The sequence below is a fragment of the Lethenteron reissneri genome, chromosome 53, assembly GCF_015708825.2.
Source record: "Lethenteron reissneri isolate LAM-NWPU_2019-01 chromosome 53, ASM1570882v1, whole genome shotgun sequence".
NCBI lineage: Eukaryota > Metazoa > Chordata > Hyperoartia > Petromyzontiformes > Petromyzontidae > Lethenteron > Lethenteron reissneri.
The window spans coordinates 6,245,750-6,267,058 of NC_083831.1; the positions used below are offsets into that span (position 1 = coordinate 6,245,750).

The 21,309-nt window shown below is 49.3% G+C and overlaps 1 protein-coding gene across 1 annotated transcript; it reads right to left on the minus strand.

The window, feature by feature from the left end:
• Positions 1–5,554: 5,554 nt before the first annotated feature.
• LOC133356338 (flavin reductase (NADPH)-like) lies at positions 5,555–15,571 on the minus strand. Its single transcript, XM_061573811.1, is given in 6 exon segments — positions 5,555–5,835; positions 5,837–5,853; positions 9,629–9,760; positions 9,986–10,075; positions 12,062–12,220; positions 15,129–15,571. Coding segments are annotated over 6 exon segments (627 nt in total). The 5' UTR covers positions 15,214–15,571; the 3' UTR covers positions 5,555–5,691.
• Positions 15,572–21,309: the final 5,738 nt, after the last annotated feature.

A 21,309-nucleotide genomic window follows, 5' to 3' on the forward strand; every position in this document is an offset into this window, starting at 1 on the left:
GGATTGTGGGCGGGGCTTGTTGGTGGAGGGCGGGGCTACGTGGGTTGATGGGATTGTGGGCGGGGCTTGTTGGTGGAGGGCGGGGCTTGTTGGTGGAGGGCGGGGCTACGTGGGTTGATGGAATTGTGGGCGGGGCTTGTTGGTGGAGGGCGGGGCTACGTGGGTTGATGGGATTGTGGGCGGGGCTTGTTGGTGGAGGGCGGGGCTACGTGGGTTGATGGGATTGTGGGCGGGGCTTGTTGGTGGAGGGCGGGGCTACGTGGGTTGATGGGATTGTGGGCGGGGCTTGTTGGTGGAGGGCGGGGCTACGTGGGTTGATGGGGTTGTGGGCGGGGCTTGTTGGTGGAGGGCGGGGCTACGTGGGATGGGGGGGGGGCTGGTGGGATGGGGGGGCAAGTGGGATATCAGGAGGAAAAGTGGGGGGGGGGGGGCTAGTGTGAGTTGGGGGGGGGCTAGTGGGATATGGGGGGGGTAGTGGGAGTTTTGGGGGGGGGCTAGTGAGAGTTGGGGGGGGGCTAGTGAGAGTTGGGGGAGGGGCTAGTGTGAGTTGGGGGGGGAGGGGCTAGTGTGAGTTGGGGGGGGGGCTAGTGGGAGTTGGGGGGGGGGGGCTAGTGGGAGTTGGGGGGGGCTAGTGGGAGATTGGGGGGGGCTAGTAACATAAAAAATAAAAATATTAAATAAGCGACGTTTTGGCAATAGCACGTAAGAGAGGTCAGAGAGAGCTAAGAGGGGGTTAAGAAACCGTTTGGTGATTAAACCCTCTGAACCACTCTATACAATCGGACCCAATTTCCCTATGACGAAGGGGCCACTGCCCCGAAACGTCGTCTATGATGTGTAGACCCGGCGGCAAGTGGGAGGGGCTTGCGTGGCTGGGCGGAGCTACCGATGCCCTAGCGGGCTTCCCATTGGTCGAGGCGCGTTGCCAGGCGCGCTCAATTGGACGCGAGGCGCACGGGGCTCCAACCAATGAGGAGACGGAATGTATTTGTATAAATAAATATTCATGAGCTCTGAAAATCCATGATTAATTAATATTTATGAGCTATCCAGCCTTCAAAAAAATGAATGGGGAGCGGTGGGAGCGGTGGCGCAGTGGTTAGCACACCGAGTTCGATCCCCGGCGACGGCTAACATCAGTGGCGAGGGATACCCGGAACCACCATGGCATGGGGAGGCCTTCATCCAGCAGTGGAGGCAATGGGGGTCCAAGAGTTTCAAGTTTTAAGTTTCATGTATTAGGTATAGCCCTGTGAGCCATTCGGCTCTTGAATCGGGTGCAACCGCAACAAAAACAAAAACATGAACAAGAAAACATCTTAAAGTGACTACTGTATGTGCAAACAGAAAATCCAAGAAAGGACTTCAAAATATTGCAGAAAAATCACCGTACACCAACACTGTGTGTAAAAATCCCAGTGGGATGCAAGTCAAACAACAACAACAACCACAAGACAACTTAGATTAAGGCCATCAGTCTAACTCTGTACTACAACAAACAAACATGGCCAAACCAAAAAACTTTTCGAAAATCACCAAAATAAAGCCATAAAAGCAATGAAACAGCGATCATAGGAACTGTGACCGAATTTTCACAATAAACGACATAAACAACATGTACTACCAAACTATGCAGCCATAGCTGGCTGCATGAGTCACTTCACAACAGCAGGAGCATCAGTCGGAGTGTCAACATTTTTCGGTGGGGGGGCGAAATCGCTTCCCCCCGGCCCAATGGATCTGTGAGAGATGATCGATCCACTGCTGGATGGAGGCTTCCCCAGGCCGGCGTCATCTCTCGGGGTCCTGCGATGTCCCCTTACTTGACATGTCACCACGACTGGACATCTGTAAACAAGAGCTTCATAGATTATCGGATTCCTCAAGTCTATGGTCCGATGGATGCTGCTTGTAATTGCCGTCGAAACGTCACAGTGAAAATGTTGTGGGTTTGGGGCCGTCCATATATAGACGTCACGCGATTTTGGACGGTTTTTGACCCCCCCCCCCTCGTCACACGGCGTCACAAAAAGTCAAACCCCTCCTCAAATATGACGTCACAAAGCTCTGCCCCCCCCCCCAAAATAAATAAAACTTGCTTCAAATCGCTTTAAACTATTGTCATTGTAGTGCGTGTTTAATGTGGCGCTGCACTCTGATGTTGTAGGAGAAAACATTTATTAAAAAGTCAATTTAATTAAGCAGAACGTGTTGTCTGTATTTATTAAAAGTTGCGCATTTTTATGTGACGTCACATTTCTCACCCCCCCCCCCCCGTCGTCACACATCATCACAAATGTCTGACCCCCCCCCCCCCCAGGTGCGTGACGTCATTTATGGACGGCCCCTTTAATCTCCAACACACCGGTGTGCTGTACGAGTAACGAATTGGCACGTTCTGTTTACGTGCCAAACCTTACTAATTGGCTGTGTCGGGTGGTGGCGGGTTTAACGACACATTTAGATATTTACGCGATCGAAACCAAACAAAAACTCTATTATGGATCCTCCAGTCTAAATCGAGATTCCGATGTGTAAATCCCCCGCTTGCGCCTGCTCGCGAATTGATTTCGTCACTCCATCTCCGCAGTTGACATATTCCTCTTGTTCTAGATTTGAAGCTTTCGTGACTGCAAGGATTCATGCTCTTAGGTTTTTTTCGGTAAAGTCACGTAGGTAAAAACAAGTAAACCCGTAAAAACAAAGTTTTTCACTATAAATCCTTTATATGCGTGGCGGCTAGAGTCCTCTCGTCCTCTGGCTTGAGATGGCTGCCACCTATGGGTCAGATGATTGTCTGCCAGTATTAAGCAATTGGTAATTAAATATTTAATTTGTTTTCCCTAAACAGTGTAAAATTTTGGGAATTTTTTTTCACGAACATTAATTGTTTAGCACAACGAGTCTGTGTGCAAAATGTCAGCTTGATTGGATCACGGGAAGTGGGTTAAAAAACGAGCGAAATATTTGCACGGTCCTAAGCAAGCACGCAAGCAAGCAAGCGAACTTAATATAAAGGATTTAAAAAGAAAATTCATAAAAGTAATAATAGAAATAAAATAATAAATCACGACGTTTCGGAGGCAACACAAGTCTCCGTCATCAGGTAGGACTGTAAATTTAGCTGTGACGGTCCCACTTGATGACGGAGACTTGTGATGCCTTCGAAACGTCGTGATTTATTATTTTATTTCTATTTTACTTTTATGAATTTTCTTTGAGCAAATGATAGCTCAACGAAGTGGCTTATCATCGCGTGGCAAATCTATAGCAGCCCAAATACTCTAAATGTGTGATGTTGATTCTAAATGTGGAGGGAAAACCGGAGGACCCGGAGAAAAATCCACGCCACCACAGGAAGAGAGACACCACAAACTCCAAATATACAGCAGCAGGCATCAGGGTCGGGATGGAATCCACGACCTCCTGCATACCAGGCGAGACAGATAACATCCACCACCGTATATCCTCTAATCCAAGTGTTCCTCTTGCTGTCCGCATGTAATTCTGGGAGTGCATCTCTCCATGCTTCTACTGTGCACCTTTCAGTTTTCGCTCAATTTTCTTTGTCACTGTTCACGATCCGCGTCACAGCAAAGGTACAGGGACACGCATTTTTTTTTCACAATAAGCACTTGAATTTTGATTTAAAGCTTTCGTGACTGCAGGGATTCATATTCTTGGTTCTTTCGGTAAAGTCACGTAGAAGGGAAATAATAAAATAAAACAAATATAAAACAAGAAAAATTCTCACGACGTTTTGAAAATTTTCTTGCTGTGGATTTCACACCTGATGATGATTGCTTGTGTTGCAGTCGAAACGTCGTGAGAATTTGTATTAATATTTGTGTTATTTTATTATTTCCCTTCTACGTGACTTGATTTCACACCTGATGACGATTGCTTGTGTTGCAGTCGAAACGTCGTGAGAATGTATTATTAAAATTTTTTATTATTTTATTATTTTCCTTTTCCCTGACTTGATTTCACACCTGATGACGATTGCTTGTATTGCAGTCGAAACGTCGCGAGAATTTTAATTGTTTTTAAGTTTTAAATTTTTTATTTTATTTCCCTTCTCCATGACTTGATTTCACACCTGATGACGATTGCTTGTGTTGCAGTCGAAACGTCGTGAGATTTTTATTGTTTTATATTTGTATTATTTTATTATTTTCCTTCTACGTGACTTTACCGAAAGAAACAAGAATAATAGGCACTTGCTTAGCAGCAACGATGGAAAACGCCACCGACGCATCTCCCCTCGCGATAAAGGAGCAACGCTGAGACGAAGCCAGGCAACTGTGCACGAAGGTTTATTGGCAATCGCTGGAGACGCCGTGGGGCAAGCAACACGGGGACAGGAAGGGCCCAAGCACCCCACGCACTGCGTGCACGGAGAGTGAGCTCCCTCCATCTCAAGAGAGGGGAAAGGCGATTGAATAGACCGTGGCATGAATTTGATAAGAGGAACAAGATGATTGATTTTACTCATAAGCGCGTACAGAATAAGCACGTACAGAATACGGCTTCTGTGGAAATTGTAGCAGTAATAATACGAAATTGAAATGTTTGTCCAAGAGAGCCTCATTTCCATTTGTTTCACCAATCTACGTACGATAAAGCTGCAGCCCTGCAATGGCACGTCCGCGCGACCCGTTGGCGGTACAGCCTCCATCAAGGGGAGCTCGAGTGAGCCCCCTATATGGGGTATTTGGTCTTCTCTTCCACACGAGTCAGACGCCTTGGAAGCGGTGGTAGCAAACCAGATTTTACTCCGCCACGCGAGGCCTAAGCGTGGTGAGCCCTTGTATACTGCCGGGTGGACAGGGGCAGGGACGGGGGTGGGGGAGATGTAAATGTCGCACCGGGAGATGGAATCTAACTGGCGCCCTCTGGATTACAAGACCAGTGTGTGCTCACCATTACACCAGGGCACAGCATCCATTAACAAGTGATATGAAAGTAAATTAGCGACGAAGATGGGCCATTGCCTGCAAACGTCGCCAAATTGTATATTTTAAAAATACTTTTTTCGTTCCAAGGGCACAGTGTTATTGACGAATGCGTTTCGTTTTTTTGTGTTTGCTATTTGCACTTGTACACCAATGCCGAATGCAGCAGCATCACCAAATAATTCGCTTCAACTAAAGTTGGTGCCTTTTAGAGAAGTGTTCCCCTGGCTAGACAGGCAGCTAAGGACGGACTGGGTCACATAGATGGCCTGATTGAGGCGTCCTCGCCAACTGGGCTGGCTGCGATAGTTGAACAACCATCGCATATGCTGACCAGACAAGGCTTGGTCGGTTTAGGTTGAGCAAGCAAGTTGGGCCGAGTGGGCTACATTGGGCTGATGGCATGAGGAGGCCCTCATCCAGCAGTGGACATGACCTGGTTGGACTGATAGAGCGAGTTGGGTTGGGGTGGGCTGGCCAGCCTGAGAGTGATGTCGTGAGGTGGGCTTGTTCGGGATGTGGTGGCCTGCATCAGCTTGTACAGCTGACGAGGCTATTCGAACTACTGGGTGGCCTGGGTCAGTGATAGGCGGTGGGGAATTTAACCGGACCATGTGTGTTGGGTGGGCACAGCAGCCTGAGCTGGCTTGTAAAGATGACCGTCGTGGCTGTGTTGGCTGTAATGCGTTGAGCCGGCTGGTCTGGGCCGGACCTGGTCCGGGGCGGAGGGCGGCTCTTACGCGGGCGCGTAGGTGTGAGACAGGCTCACGGCCTTGCCCACGTACTCGTCGGAGGAGAGGCAGCGCACAAAGAAGTGAGCCAGGTCGTGCTTGGAGATGACGCGGCCGCCCGTGGCGCCCACCGTCACCGTGTACTCCGACAGTCAGAGGGAGGTTGCCTGGCGGGAGAAAGCAATCGCGTGTGTTAGGGGGGGTGGGACAGGGTGTGTGTTAGGGGGGGTGGGACAGGGTGAGTGTTAGGGGGGGGTGGGACAGGGTGTGTGTTAGGGGGTGGGACAGGGTGTGTGTTAGGGGGTGGGACAGGGTGTGTGGTAGGGGGGGTAGGACAGGGTGAGTGTTAGGGGGTGGGACAGGGTGTGTGTTAGGGGGGGTGGGACAGGGTGTGTGTTAGGGGGTAGAACAGGGTGTGTGTTAGGGGGGTGGGACAGGGTGTGTGTTAGGGGGTAGAACAGGGTGTGTGTTAGGGGGGGTGGGACAGGGTGTGTGTTAGGGGGGGTGGGACAGGGTGAGTGTTAGGGGGGGGTGGGACAGGGTGTGTGTTAGGGGGTGGGACAGGGTGTGTGTTAGGGGGTGGGACAGGGTGTGTGTTAGGGGGTGGGACAGGGTGTGTGTTAGGGGGGGTGGGACAGGGTGTGTGGTAGGGGGGGTAGGACAGGGTGAGTGTTAGGGGGGGTGAGACAGGGTGTGTGTTAGGGGGGGTGGGACAGGGTGAGTGTTAGGGGGGGTGGGACAGGGTGTGTGTTAGGGGGTAGAACAGGGTGTGTGTTAGGGGGGGTGGGACAGGGTGTGTGTTAGGGGGGGTGGGACAGGGTGTGTGTTAGGGGGTAGAACAGGGTGTGTGTTAGGGGGGGTGGGACAGGGTGTGTGTTAGGGGGTAGAACAGGGTGTGTGTTAGGGGGTGGGACAGGGTGTGTGTTAGGGGGGGTGGGACAGGGTGTGTGTTAGGGGGTAGAACAGGGTGTGTGTTAGGGGGTGGGACAGGGTGTGTGTTAGGGGGGAGAACAGGGTGTGTGTTAGGGGGGGTGGGACAGGGTGTGTGTTAGGGGGGGTGGGACAGGGTGTGTGATAGGGGGGGTGGGACAGGGTGTGTGTTAGGGGGTGGGACAGGGTGTGTGTTAGGGGGGGTGGGACAGGGTGTGTGTTAGGGGGGGTGGGACAGGGTGTGTGTTAGGGGGGGTGGGACAGGGTGTGTGTTAGGGGGTAGAACAGGGTGTGTGTTAGGGGGTGGGACAGGGTGTGTTTTAGGGGGTAGAACAGGGTGTGTGTTAGGGGGGTGGGACAGGGTGTGTGTTAGGGGGGGTGGGACAGGGTGTGTGTTAGGGGGGGTGGGACAGGGTGTGTGTTAGGGGGGGTGGGACAGGGTGTGTGTTAGGGGGGGTGGGACAGGGTGTGTGATAGGGGGGGTGGGACAGGGTGTGTGTTAGGGGGTGGGACAGGGTGTGTGTTAGGGGGGGTGGGACAGGGTGTATGTTAGGGGGGGTGGGACAGGGTGTGTGTTAGGGGGGGTGGGACAGGGTGTGTGTTAGGGGGTAGAACAGGGTGTGTGTTAGGGGGTGGGACAGGGTGTGTGTTAGGGGGTAGAACAGGGTGTGTGTTAGGGAGGGTGGGACAGGGTGTGTGTTAGGGGGGTGGGACAGGGTGTGTGTTAGAGGGGGTGGGACAGGGTGTGTGTTAGGGGGGGTGGGACAGGGTGTGTGTTAGGGGGGGTGGGACAGGGTGTGTGTTAGGGGGTAGAACAGGGTGTGTGTTAGGGGGGGTGGGACAGGGTGTGTGTGAGGGGGGGTGGGACAGGGGGTGTGTTAGGGGGGGTGGGACAGGGTGTGTGTTAGGGGGGGTGGGACAGGGTGTGTGTTAGGGGGTAGAACAGGGTGTGTGTTAGGGGGTGGGACAGGGAGTGTGTTAGGGGGTAGAACAGGGTGTGTGTTAGGGGGGTGGGACAGGGTGTGTGTTAGGGGGGGTGGGACAGGGTGTGTGTTAGGGGGGGTGGGACAGGGTGTGTGTTAGGGGGGGTGGGACAGGGTGTGTGTTAGGGGGGGTGGGACAGGGTGTGTGATAGGGGGGGTGGGACAGGGTGTGTGTTAGGGGGTGGGACAGGGTGTGTGTTAGGGGGGGTGGGACAGGGTGTGTGTTAGGGGGGGTGGGACAGGGTGTGTGTTAGGGGGGGTGGGACAGGGTGTGTGTTAGGGGGTAGAACAGGGTGTGTGTTAGGGGGTGGGACAGGGTGTGTGTTAGGGGGTAGAACAGGGTGTGTGTTAGGGAGGGTGGGACAGGGTGTGTGTTAGGGGGGGTGGGACAGGGTGTGTGTTAGAGGGGGTGGGACAGGGTGTGTGTTAGGGGGGGTGGGACAGGGGGTGTGTTAGGGGGGGTGGGACAGGGTGTGTGTTAGGGGGTAGAACAGGGTGTGTGTTAGGGGGGGTGGGACAGGGTGAGTGTTAGGGGGGGTGGGACAGGGTGTGTGTTAGGGGGGGTGGGACAAGGTGTGTGTTAGGGGGTGGGACAGGGTGTGTGTTAGGGGGGGTGGGACAGGGTGTGTGTTAGGGGGTAGGACACGGTGTGTGTTAGGGGGTAGGCAATGGATTGCATTAATGGGGTCTTCTTTTTTCTAGTGTCTCACACACTACAGTCAGATGTTTACCCAGCATCGGGCACATGGGTAGGTGACAGCTTGCGGTTAGGGCATAGGGTAAGAGTTAAACATTAAGCTTAAGCTGTTAAGGGGTGGACGATAGTTTATGTAAGGCTCAGGGATAGGAATGCTTTTGTTGTTGGGGGTAGTGCTGGCTGATGTAAGGGTTAGAGAGTAGTCGTTCGGGTTAGGGTTGAGAGGTAGGCGATAGTTCATGTTTGGGGATAGTCCTCAGAGTTAGGTTTAAGAGGCAAGTCATGGCTTACGTCAGGACTCGAGTTAAGAGATAAGAGACACTTCAATTCAGGGCCAGAGTCTAGGGGAGGCATTGGGCGTATGTCAGGGTTAGGGCGTGTGTGTCTGCACACAGTGGGGAGCGGTAGTGTAGCGATTAGCGCGATCCGCTACGAACCCGGCGACCCGAGTTCGATTGCCGCTCACGGCTAACACCAGTTACAATTATCTGAACCGGTCCAAGTCCTCTCCGAGGTTGACTCATCGTCAAATGAGTACCTGGTGCGTTGTGTAAACATTGCCACTGGGGAGACAAAGGCAGCCGAGCGTGGTGCTGGCCACACCACCCCCTCGTGAGCTGTGCCGACCTTAATATGTGCTCGCTAACAGCACTTGCCCCAAAAGTCTCTTTAGGCTATAGGGAAGGGATCTTTGTCTTTGTGTGCGAGCGAGAGTGAATGTGCAAGGGCGACAGTGTATGTATGTTGAACTTCGCACCATACGTAGCGGAGGTGTGGGGTAAGGATAACAAAACTAAACGCAACAAGCAGTTCTAAAGAAATTCTTTTCAATCTATATTTAAAATTTCAAAGCTCCAGCGGCTTTCTAATATCGGAAGAGCATTTCAGACGGTGGCAGCAGCGCATCTGAAAGTGCGCGATGCGGTGACCATCTTTGTTCGATGGCCAGCCAAAAGCCCCTGCGAAGATGATCGGAGTTCGAGTGATGGTTTAACTCCTTGACGAGATCAGCAGGGTGGTATTGTGATTCATTTGTGGCAAGCACTTTGTGTGCAATGAGCGCGACCCTGACAATGTATTCGTTCGGCAACCGGAAGCCAATGCAGCTCAGCGAGCACTGGACGGACATGGTCACATCTTGCAGAACTCGTCACGACACGCGTGCGAGTGTGAGCAAGCGGGAGTGATCGAGTGCGTGAGTGAGCGAGTGAGCGAGTGAGCGAGTCGGCGAATGGGCGAGTGGGCGTGTGCGAGTGAGCGAGTCAGCGAGTGGGCGTGTGCGAGTGAGCATGCGAGTGTGTGTGTGTGCGGAGCGGCGGCAGCACCACGTACTGTCGATGTGCGGCGGCATGACGGCGATCCAGTCGAGGGCCGACTCGCGCAGCACGCTGAACATGCGGTCGTGGTCTTCGGTGACGGGCAGCATGCGCGCCGGCACGCGGGGTCGCTCCCACAGCAAGAACGCTGCAACATCACCACCACCACCATCATCATCATCAACTTCACTGGCAGAAAGCATAACGGCAAGCGGGCTCACTCCCATAACAAGAACAATGCAATATCACCACCATTGTCAACATCACTAGCAGCACCATCACCACCATCAGTCACCACCACGATCAGAGTCACCAAAGCGAACCCCCTGTCACCACCACCACCACCACCACCGTCACCACCACAGGGACTTACTGGACATGCAGCCGATCACCCTGCGCACCCCGTGCTGCTTCATGGCCGCCACGATGTTGCGCGTGCCCTCCGACATCATGGTGGTGGCGCCTGCTCACTCGCAACCACACGGAACGTTTCACCCTGGCGGCAGCGACATCACGCGCAAGGCGCAGGATCATAATGGCCGTGTCAGAGACACCGGGCCAGCACTGCTGACAGCGTGGATTTGAGCCGTGGATTTGGGGGTGTGTATCTCTCTCTCTCGCAGGGTTCATAATGGCCATCTCAGAGACACGGTGGTCATTTGTATGCGACTGTCATGAATGGTAAATACAATGTAATTGATTCTCACACGTAATGCAAGGGCTCACGGGCGTGGCAATCGATTAAAATCCATGAATTGATGCATCTTTACATTCTAAGTACTGCTGGGGTTCTGCAAGTATTGTTTTGTCCCTTGCACAACATTCACTGCTCCAGCCCATCGCTCAATCGCTCCAGCCACTCACTCACCAGCGATCAGCCACTTCCTTATCACGCTTCCATCACTACTGCCACGGTCACTCCTTCCGTGAACTTTACACGTTGATTCCTCCTCCTCTTCCCACATCGAGGGCTCGGCCTATCAGAACTGACCGTCTCATCTAATCCACCACAATGCAGGTCCACCTCACTTCCCTTTCATCATCTGTCTTCGCAAGTGCTTGTAATTATCTCGCTCAATTCAAGAAACGTATCAACTCTTTTATATATGTCACAACTTCAATCGTGCTGTTGGTTGCTGGCCAACTTGGCATTTTGGACCTTTGGGCCCTGTGTTCAGCAGTAACCGTGACGACCAACAAAAATCACAGGCACACAAGTACACGTGCAGCACCGTGCTGTCAATCCACTACTGGACGAGGGCCTCCCCACGCCGTGCTGGTCCGTGGGGGTCATTTGGCCACGAGTGTTGTTTATTCCGGTCGTCGCTTCGGTGCGTGTCAGCATGCCTTAATTCTACGTTTTTAAAATCGGAAGGCAATTTCCCATCCCCCCCCCCCCAACAAAAATATTCCACTCTTCGAGTTCGACTCTTTTTCAATGAATCTGCTCAGCAGATAAAAAAAAAAACGGGAAGTCGCCGTGAAGACACTCACGATGACATTGCTTTTTTTCATATTTTTACTGACGCTGCACGTTTTTTGGAATAAACATCATCCAAATTGCTCGAGTCACGGGGTGGCCGGGTGACTCAATTCTGGCAGTCGCCTAATGGTGCTGCTTGTTATAATTATCGGCAAAATTTCACGGTACTCGAATTGTAAATGTTGTGGGTTTACTCTCCCAACACACCGGTGCGCTGAACTAGCAACTAAGTGGCACGTTTTGTTTACGTGACAAATCTTACTCATTGGCCGTGTCAGGTGGTGGCGGGCTTAACGACACATTTATATTTGCGCAAACTAACCCAAAAAAAACCTTTAATATGGATTATGGGGATGATGTTGGTGTCAGAGACACTGAGGCCCATATGCTTAGTGACAGCTCAACTCAGGCTTGGCGCTGGCTCAAATGAGCCAACTCAATCAAAGCCATGCTTCACCCGTGCCGGTTCTGTGCATGGTCCTGGCCATGCTCAGAATTTCCGAGAGCCAAGCCATAGCCGAGCCCCGGTGGCGAGACGTTAAGGGTCCCACTGTGGCTAGGAGATGTTAACTACCTCGCTTGATATACAGGAGGTCGTGGGTTCGATCCCGACCCTGACGCCTGCTGTGTATTTGCAGTTTGCGTGTCTCCCTTCCCCTGGTCGCGTGGATTTTTCTCTGGGTCCTCGGGTTTTCCCCTCCACATTGAGAATCAACATCACGCGTTCAGAGTATTTAGTTGTTGCTATAAATTTCCACGTGATGATGAAACCCACTTTGTTGTGCTATCATTTGTGATAGCCACGTCGCTTCTTAAAAAGAGCCATTCAATAGCTCAGTGGGGCCTTATCTGGCGAAATAAAAAAGTTTATAGTTATATAGAGCCGCTCACTCGTGCGTCTTTGGGAAGCGAACGGAGCGCCTCAAGCCATGGAGAGGGCGGCCACGTCCGGGGGCAATGTCTCACCGAGTTCGTTCCTCGTGCCCAGAACAATGACGACGGCGTCCTGCCCGGCCACGGCGCGGCTCACATCCTCCGGGTTCAGCACGTCGCCCGTCACCACCTCCAGCGCCAATCCGGCCGGCAGCAGCGCCGCGTTGCGCACGAATGCCGTCACCGTGTAGCCTGCAAGGTGGGCGGTGGAGGGCGCCACGGTGGTGAGATGTTAACTACCTCGCATGGTATACAGGTCACGGGTTCGGTCCCAACCCCGATGCCTGTATATTAGTTTGCATGTTCTCCCCGTGGTCACGAGGATTTTTCTCCGTGTGCTCGTTTTGCATCCACATTTAACAACATGCATTTAGAGTAATTGGCTGCAATAAATTTCCACGTGATAAGCCACTTCATTGGGCTATTATTTGTGGCCAGGTCGCTTCTGAAAAAGATTTATATATCTCAGTGGACGTCACCTGATAAAATAAAAATTGTTTAGTTTAAAATTAATTTTGCATGCACAAAGGCAGTGTCATCAGCACCTGCTGTGACATGCAGATCGGAAACAAGGTCGAAGAAGATACAACCAAAAAGCTGACAAGGACACAAACCAGACCCAATCGGACAACCGTGCCAGCACATCCCTGGTTGATAATTGGCTACGGTAACGTGACGGGTAACTCTTTGTACCGTGGGTGTCAAGGCTGGAATTATTAATGAATGTGGACTCTATCCCCGACACGGACGACTCGAATTTTCTATCGGTATGACGCAGTACGGTTGCGAAAAGCCTAAACATTTTTTTATAATTCCAACCGTTAAGGAAAGTCAGCTTGAGGACACTTAGCTACGCGGAATTACGGCTGATGGGCAAGTGCCAGGAAAGTCAGCCGATAGACGGAGCAGGACCGAGAGGATGATCCACCACGGAGATGGCACGATGAGATAAGTGCATGTGCAGCAAAGGGATTGTGTAATCACGGGCCCGTGAGGGATGGCAATGCCAGGAGAGGCGGTACTTCATCCAGCAGTGGAGAGAACATGGCTGACGATGTGTATAAAGCTTTAAAAGTATATATTTTTTAATATTTTACCAGGTAAGGTCCCCATCTCTTTTTCAGAAGCGACCTGGTTATCACAAATGATTGTTCAACGGAGTAGCTTACCATCACGCGGAAATGTATGGCAGTCAAATACTCTTAAACGCATGTTTCTAAACGTGGAGGGAAAAACCGGAGGACCCGGAGAAAAATCAACGTGACCACAGGGAGAGAGACACGCAAACTCCAAATATACAGCAGCGGACGTTAGGGTCGTGATCGAACCCACGACCTCCTGTATACCTGGCGAGGTAGTTAACATCTCCTAGCCACCGTAATGATGATGAGAGAGTGACGCAGACTTCAAATATACAGCAGCAGGTAGCAGGCGTCAGGGTTGGGATCGAACCCACGTCCTCCTGCCTTCCGGGCAAGGTAATTAACATCTCCTAGCCACCGTGGTGATGACGATGATGAGAGAGAGAGACGCAGACTCCAAATATACAGCAGCAGGCGTCATCAGGGTAGTTAACATCTCCTAGCCACCGTGGCGTTCAGCACATACCCCCGGTGAACATGGCAACGTTGATCCAACGTTCGACTGTGCCTGGAACCGTCGGCCCAACGTTGAACCAACGTTGGGCCAAAGTTCCACGTCCCCTGGGACTGCAATAGGACCATGCCGAAGCCCGAATTGCACAGCTAGGCGTGATTGCCACACGTCTGTTGGGACACGACGTGGAGTTAGGAAATAGAGCGCGTACGCCGTGGTGGGTAAGACTTAGAACTAACGCAGGGTTTTGGCTTGGATCTCGTAAATGTGTCGTAACCCTCCACCACCCGACACAGCCAATTAGTAAGGGGTTTATCACGTGAACTGAACGCCAATCAGTTACTGCTTCAGCCCACCGGTGTGTTGGAGAATTGTAAATGTTGTGGATTTGCTCTCCAACACAGCGGTGGGCTGAAGGAGTAAACGAATTGTTCTTCTTCTTGGTTCTTTCGGTAAAGTCACGTAGAAGGGAAGTAATAAAATAATAAAAATAAAACATAATAAAACAAATAAAACAAAATAAACTAATTGGCGCGTTTTGTGTACGTGACAAATCCCTTACTAATTGGCTGTGTAGAGGGTTTACGACACATTTATACTTACGCGATTTAACCCAAAAAACCTTTATTATGAATAATATTTGTTCTTTGACTTGCATCCCACTGGGATTTTTGCACAGTGTTGGTGTACGGTGCTTTTTCTGCAATGTTTTGCTGTCTTTTCTTGGATTTTCTATTTGCACATATTCACTTTAAGATGTTTTCTTGTTCATGTTTTTGTTTTTTGTTTGTTGCGGTTGCACCCGATTCAAGAGTCGAATGGCTCACAGGGCTATACCTAATAAATGAAATGAAAATGAAATGAACTTGCTACGTTTAAAAACTTACACTTAAGACCGTGCTTACACACAAGTTAGCAGCAGCGCCTTTTGTCAATAGCACCGCTTGGAATGATGGGGGTGGTGGTGTGATTGTTTGACCATACTTCACCACTCTGGTCCAGGCGAGTTAGTTGATGAAGGGATGTAAGTTGTGACTCTGAATGGCTAAAGGCACGGCCAGTAAGAGTGAAATACTGTTACGTTTGTACTGTGTACTGACGATATTGTAAGCATGGCATGTTTTTCGAATGCGTAGGGATGCACAGAGGGCACATCACAAACATGTTTCCCGCGAATAAAACTGGACATTGCTAATGCTACATTAAAGCGAGAAAAAAAGCGCAAATTATTCTTCCAAAGTTTAAAGTTAAGTAACAAAAAAAACCCACCCCGCTCACAGCAAAACATGAATGTCGACATCAGGCTTGACAAACGATGCGTTAAAATATCACGACGAACAGCTTCAGCAGCATGCACGACATCGTAAAAGCAACGTTTAGGGTATTTTACAACTACACAACTTTGTATCACCGCGATAGCCTTAAGCACGGCGCGTATTTGCAACAAGAGAAAGTGAGGCCTAACCCCGTGGCGAAGCCTACGGTCTTGCCTGGCGCGCCTTACCGGCTTTGACCGCCTGCGGCAGCACCTCCAAGCCGGTCATGCCCGTGGCACCGAACACCACGACCTTTTTCACCGCAGAAGCCATCGTCTTTGCCCACCGCCTTTTAAGCTTTTCGAACGCTAAAAATCAGGAAGACGACGAGAGAGAGAGACACAGAGAGAGAGAGATGATTAAATTGATGGCTGAGAGTGATTGTCTAACTATACGTGGGGTTGGTGCCGCACGGGATCAATCGCTGTTCGGATGTTACTTCTTCGTGTTGTTGTTGTTTATATAGCCGAACCCGACTTGCACATCATTCTTATTTTATTTAATACGTGCTACGATTTCGCAACCCGCGACCTCACGCGATGAGAATGCGTTTTTTGTGTGTGTGTGTGATGTGTGTGATTAATTAGCGAATTTTACACGGGTTTTTATTGCACGGCGTGCGTTTGTGCGTGTTTATTGTGGTTGTGTGCAAGTCGAGGATAAGTTGGGTGCGTGATGTATTATCGGTGGCATTGGGAGATGTTGATTGATACTGCGGGAGGAATCCGATGAGCTATGAAGCTATTCTTGTTCACATGATGTCCGGTGAAGTTTGGAAAGAGTTCTTATTCTTAGGTGTTTTCGGTAAAGTCACGTAGGTAAAACATCAAAATAAAAAAATAAAATAAAGATCACGACGTTTCGGAGGCAACACGTCGTGATCTTTATTTTATTTTATTATTTTTATTAATTTTGATGTTTTACCTACGTGACTTTACCGAAAACACCTAAGAATATGATTCCTTGCAGTCACGAAAGCTTCAAGTCTAGAATTTGGAAAGAGTTCTTTATTCTCAATGATCCGGTAACAGAGGTAATTGGGTGGCTATGAGATGTTAACTACCTCGCCTGGTGTACAGGAGGTCGTGGGTTCGTTCACGACCCTGACAATGCCTGCTGCTGTGTATTTGGAGTTTGCGTGTCTCTCTCTCTCATCACCATCATTATCACGGTGGCTAGGAGATGTTAACTACCTCGCCTGGTGTACAGGAGGTCGTGGGTTCGTTCACGACCCTGACAATGCCTGCTGCTGTGTATTTGGAGTTTGCGTGTCTCTCTCTCTCATCACCATCATTATCACGGTGGCTAGGAGATGTTAACTACCTCGCCTGGTGTACAGGAGGTCGTGGGTTCATTCACGACCCTGACGATGCCTGCTGCTGTATATTTGGAGTTTGCGTGTCTCTCTCTCTCTCTCATCATCATCACGGTGGCTAGGAGATGTTAACTACCTCGCCTGGTATACAGGAGGTCGTGGGTTCATTCACGACTCTCACGATGCCTGCTGCTGTATATTTGGAGTTTGCGTGTCTCTCTCTCTCTCATCATCATCACGGTGGCTAGGAGATGTTAACTACCTCGCCTGGTGTACAGGAGGTCGTGGGTTCATTCACGACCCTGACGATGCCTGCTGCTGTATATTTGGAGTTTGCGTGTCTCTCTCTCTCTCATCATCATCACGGTGGCTAGGAGATGTTAACTACCTCGCCTGGTGTACAGGAGGTCGTGGGTTCATTCACGACTCTCACGATGCCTGCTGCTGTATATTTGGAGTTTGCGTGTCTCTCTCTCTCTCATCATCATCACGGTGGCTAGGAGATGTTAACTACCTCGCCTGGTGTACAGGAGGTCGTGGGTTCATTCACGACCCTGACGATGCCTGCTGCTGTATATTTGGAGTTTGCGTGTCTCTCTCTCCCCGTGGTCACGTGGATTTTTCTCTGGGTTCCTCCGGTCTTTTCCTCCACATTTAGAATCAACATCACGCATTTAGGGTATTTGGCTGCTATACATTTGTTGCAAAGCCGTAGCAATGAAGTCAACATTGGGGGGACCAAATCTTTCAGGGATTCTGCCCCCCCCCCAGAAAAAAAGATCAATTTGAAGACGAATTTCCTGCCTAAAATATAAAAAAAATTACTAACACATAGGATGGACTTTTTATTTATTTTTTACAATGTCTAATAGTGTATTGTATTACATTCACGTTTTTTTTATTTTTTACCTTTTCTTGTTTCATTGTATGTAATGGCAGAGATTAGGGATTAATAAAGTACAACCTTAACCACAATCATATAAACAGAAATCTATTTTATAGCAATATATTGGGCGGGACATATTGAACATACATGTATTTGAATATTGGGGGATAGAATGGAGAGCGAGACTTCTTTAGAGGCAACACGTGTATTATAACGAGGGTAACCTTAACACGAAGGGGTAACGGCCCCTTCCACCCGATACTCTACGGAGGCATGTCCTCCGGGCTAACGCGCACTAACACTGGGGAGGCTGGGGTCCTGGTCCCGTCTTGGTGCTCCTCTTCAGGGTGACGGCTTAGGGTCTTCAAGTATACAACAGCACCCGGACCCGTTAAGGGGTCCGGCTTTTATAGTCAGTCCCGGCTCTGTCCGCCCCGAGCCATGCCCTTCTTCTCGAACCTTCGAGAAGTACCTGGGCTATCGACACGTCACCCCCCCCCCAGCCCCCTCTTGGGGGTCCTGGGGTCAGTATCTCAGGTCACGAGCCCTCCTACCTGCGTGTCACGGCCCAACTCGAATTATTCCGCCCTCCGTTATCCCGGGGCTGGCACTACATCTGGAGAGCAGTGGCATTCGTGCATCACAACCAGCAATGCCACTACACATTTACACATTTTAAGCCACTTGGTTGGGCTATCATTTGTGATAGTCAGAGACGCTTTTGAAAAAGATCTACACAGCTCAGCGGCGCATGACCTGGTAAAATAAAATAAAAGTTTATAGTTTTATGGAGGCGCTCACTCGTTAATCGATAAACGCAAATTCGTCACATTTTGCTTGCGCAGGCAAAATGTCCCTTGATAATTTTGGCTCGAAAAGCCACGAAAAAAGCTGATGGAATAAAACAACGGTGGCGACTCCACCAAGCACTGTCATCCATTCCGCGTTGGTGCTCCACGTTTAAACTATTTTAAAACATATGTTGGTTCTTTCGGTAAAGTCACGTAGAAGGGAAATAATAATATAATACAAATATAAAATTCTCACGACGTTTCGACTGCAACACAAGCAATCACACCTAATGATTGCTTGTGTTGCAGTCGAAACGTCGTGATAATTTTTATTGTTTAATATTTGTATTATTTTATTATTTCCCTTCTACGTGACTTTACCGAAAGAACCAAGAATATGAATCCCTGCAGTCACGAAAGCTTTAAATCAATATTTTAAAACCAATCTAGATTTGAAGTTTTCGTGACAGCAGGGATCCATACTCTTTGGTTCTTTCGGTAAAGTCACAGCAAAAAACAATTGCTGAAGTGGGCAACTCCCACTTCAACAATTGTTTTTTGCTGTGATTGTCCCACCTGATGACAGGTGCTTGTGTTGCGCCCGAAACGTCGTGATTTCATTTAATTTATTTTATACCTACGTGACTTTACCGAAAGAACCAAAGAGTATTTTAAAACCACTTTTTATTTTAGTAGGTAAGGCCCCACTGAGCTGTAGAGTTCTTTTTCAGAAGCGACTTGGCTATCACAAATGATAGCCCAAAGCAGTGGCTGATATCTGATTTAATGACTTCTCTTCCCTCCCTGTGGAGCACACAGCCGCAACAAGCCCACGCCATGCCAGACGGTCTTGAGCAACTTTCTCCGCTTCACCCCAAGACGGACACCCCGTGGTCTTTCCTTGGTCTTGGACGGTGCCGTCACCAGGCGATCTACGGCCTGCCCCGTGGTCTCTTCTCGTTGCGGTGTCCACCTTGGGGCGGTCTTCGCTATGGACTTTTAGTGGCCTAAAATACAATGTTTCGCTCCGGATGATCGCGGCAAAGTATGCAAAGTATGATCTGTGTTTTGATTCAGTGCGCTGATCTTAAAGGTGCATTAAAAAATGTTGATACTCCGACTGATGCTCCTACTGTTGTGGAGTGACTCATGCAGCCAGCTATGGCTGCAGAGTTTGGTGGTACATGTTGTTTACGTCGTTTATTGTGAAAATTTGGTCACAGTTCCTATGACCTGCACTGTTTCATTGCTTTTATGGCTTTATTTTGGTGATTTTCGAAAAGTTTTTTGGTTTGGCCATGTTTGTTTGTTGTAGTACAGAGTTAGACTGATGGCCTTAATCTAAGTTGTCTTGTGGTTGTTGTTGTTTGACTTGCATCCCACTGGGATTTTTGCACACAGCGTTGGTGTACGGTGCTTTGTCTGCAATATTTTGCTGTCTTTTCTTGGATTTTCTGTTTGCACTTAGTCACATAGTCACTTTAAGATGTTTTCTTGTTCATGTTTTTGTTTTCTGTTTGTTGCGGTTGCACCCGATTCAAGAGCCGAATGGCTCACAGGGCTATACCTAATAAATTAACTTTGAACTTTGGGTTCCATTCTCAGCACGTGTCCCAGCCACCTTCTCTCCGTTGTGTGCCCCCGCGTTGTGCGTCTTGAATTGGTCCTGATGTACAGGTCCCGGTTTGAAATCTTGTTTGGCCAGAAGATGCGACAGATATTCCTCAGGCAGTCGTTGCGGAAGGTTGATGGGGAGTTCACGTCTATCTTGGTGGTTCTCCATCTTTCACTATTGTACAGCAGCACTGATTTTTTAATTCTTTATATTAAGTTCACTTGCGCGCTTGCTTGCGCGCTTACGACCGTGCAAATCTTTCGGTCGCTTTTTCACCCACTTCCTGTGATCCAATCGAGCTGACATTTTGCACACAGACTCGTTGTGCGTGACAATTTATTTTCGTGAAACTGTTTTTTCCTAAATTTTCCACTTTTTAGGAAGAAAAAAAAATCATATTTAATTTAAAATACCAATGTGATAAAAATGAATCAAGAAAAACAGAAATGAATAATAAAATAAAACCGATGCCACGCATATTAAGGATTTATAGTGAAAAACTTTGTTTTTACGGGTTAATTTTTTACATGACTGGCGCCTGGGGCCTATGAGCAAGTACAGTGACTCCTCTACTTACGAACTAGTTCGGTTGCAGAGGTCTGTTCATAAGTCGATTTGTTCGTAAATCCAACTTTACTCCTCTCGATTCCAAACACGTTGTACAGCGTGTACACTAAACACGGGGAATGGCTTAAAAAGTTGTATAATGTCCTGTAGATGTAGATGCCACTGGTTCGTCACGTTCTGCAGATGTCGATGCCACCACCGCCATCTATTGCCCGGCGGTTGAACTTTACAACTCTCGGTCCGAACAGGCAAATGGACATACGGACCAAAAGATTTAACTACACATATTTGTACCATCTTATTTGACAGGTACTATTCTACTTTACCGAGTGTTGACATCCCTAGCGTTTAACAGCACTGCCTTTTTGTATTTGGATTGTCAGCCAACACCAGTTAAGTCGAGGTGTACGGATTGTTCTCTTGTAGCCCCGCCCACCCCCCCCCAACACGTTCCATTCATTGGCTACCACATTCAGATAAGCCCCTCCCCCCTCCCCCTTAACTTGTATTTAAGAGCTTGTCTCTTGGAAATTTGCCTCACTTGCTACAGTTAATCTAGCTGTGACGGTCCCACCTGATGACGGAGACTTGTGTTGCCTCCGAAACGTCGTGATTTATTATTTTATTTATATTATTATTGATATTATTTTATTATTTATTTTTCCCTACGTGAAAAAACCTAAGAGTGTGAATCATTGCAGTCACGAAAGCCTGAAATCTAGAATACGGACCAGGTTTGTTTGCATCTATGAACGTCCGTAAGTCGAATGTTCCTAAGTAGAGGAGTCCCTGGAGGCAGGACTAACGTCAGTGAGTGAAGGAGGGCACTCACCGTTGTGGGCGGGGATAGCGACTGAGCGGTGGGCGTGGTCATGTAAAAGTAGGCGGGGACTGGCAGAGGTTGGCAAGCTCGCCATGTGGTCGGGTTGAGCCTCCTGGAAATGTGGTGGCTTTTGAAATCGTCTTGGTTCTTTCGGTAAACTCACGTAGAAGGAAAATAATAAATAATAAAAATTAAACATAATAAAATAATTCTCACGGCGTTTCGGTCACAACGCAAGCAGCCGTCTTCAGGAGAACCAAGACGATGAATCCCTGCAGTCACGAAAGCTTTAAATCGGCTTTTGAAATTTTAACTTAATTTAAATCAAAATCAATGAAGCAAGAGGCAGAGAAGAGACAGAACAAGAGGGCA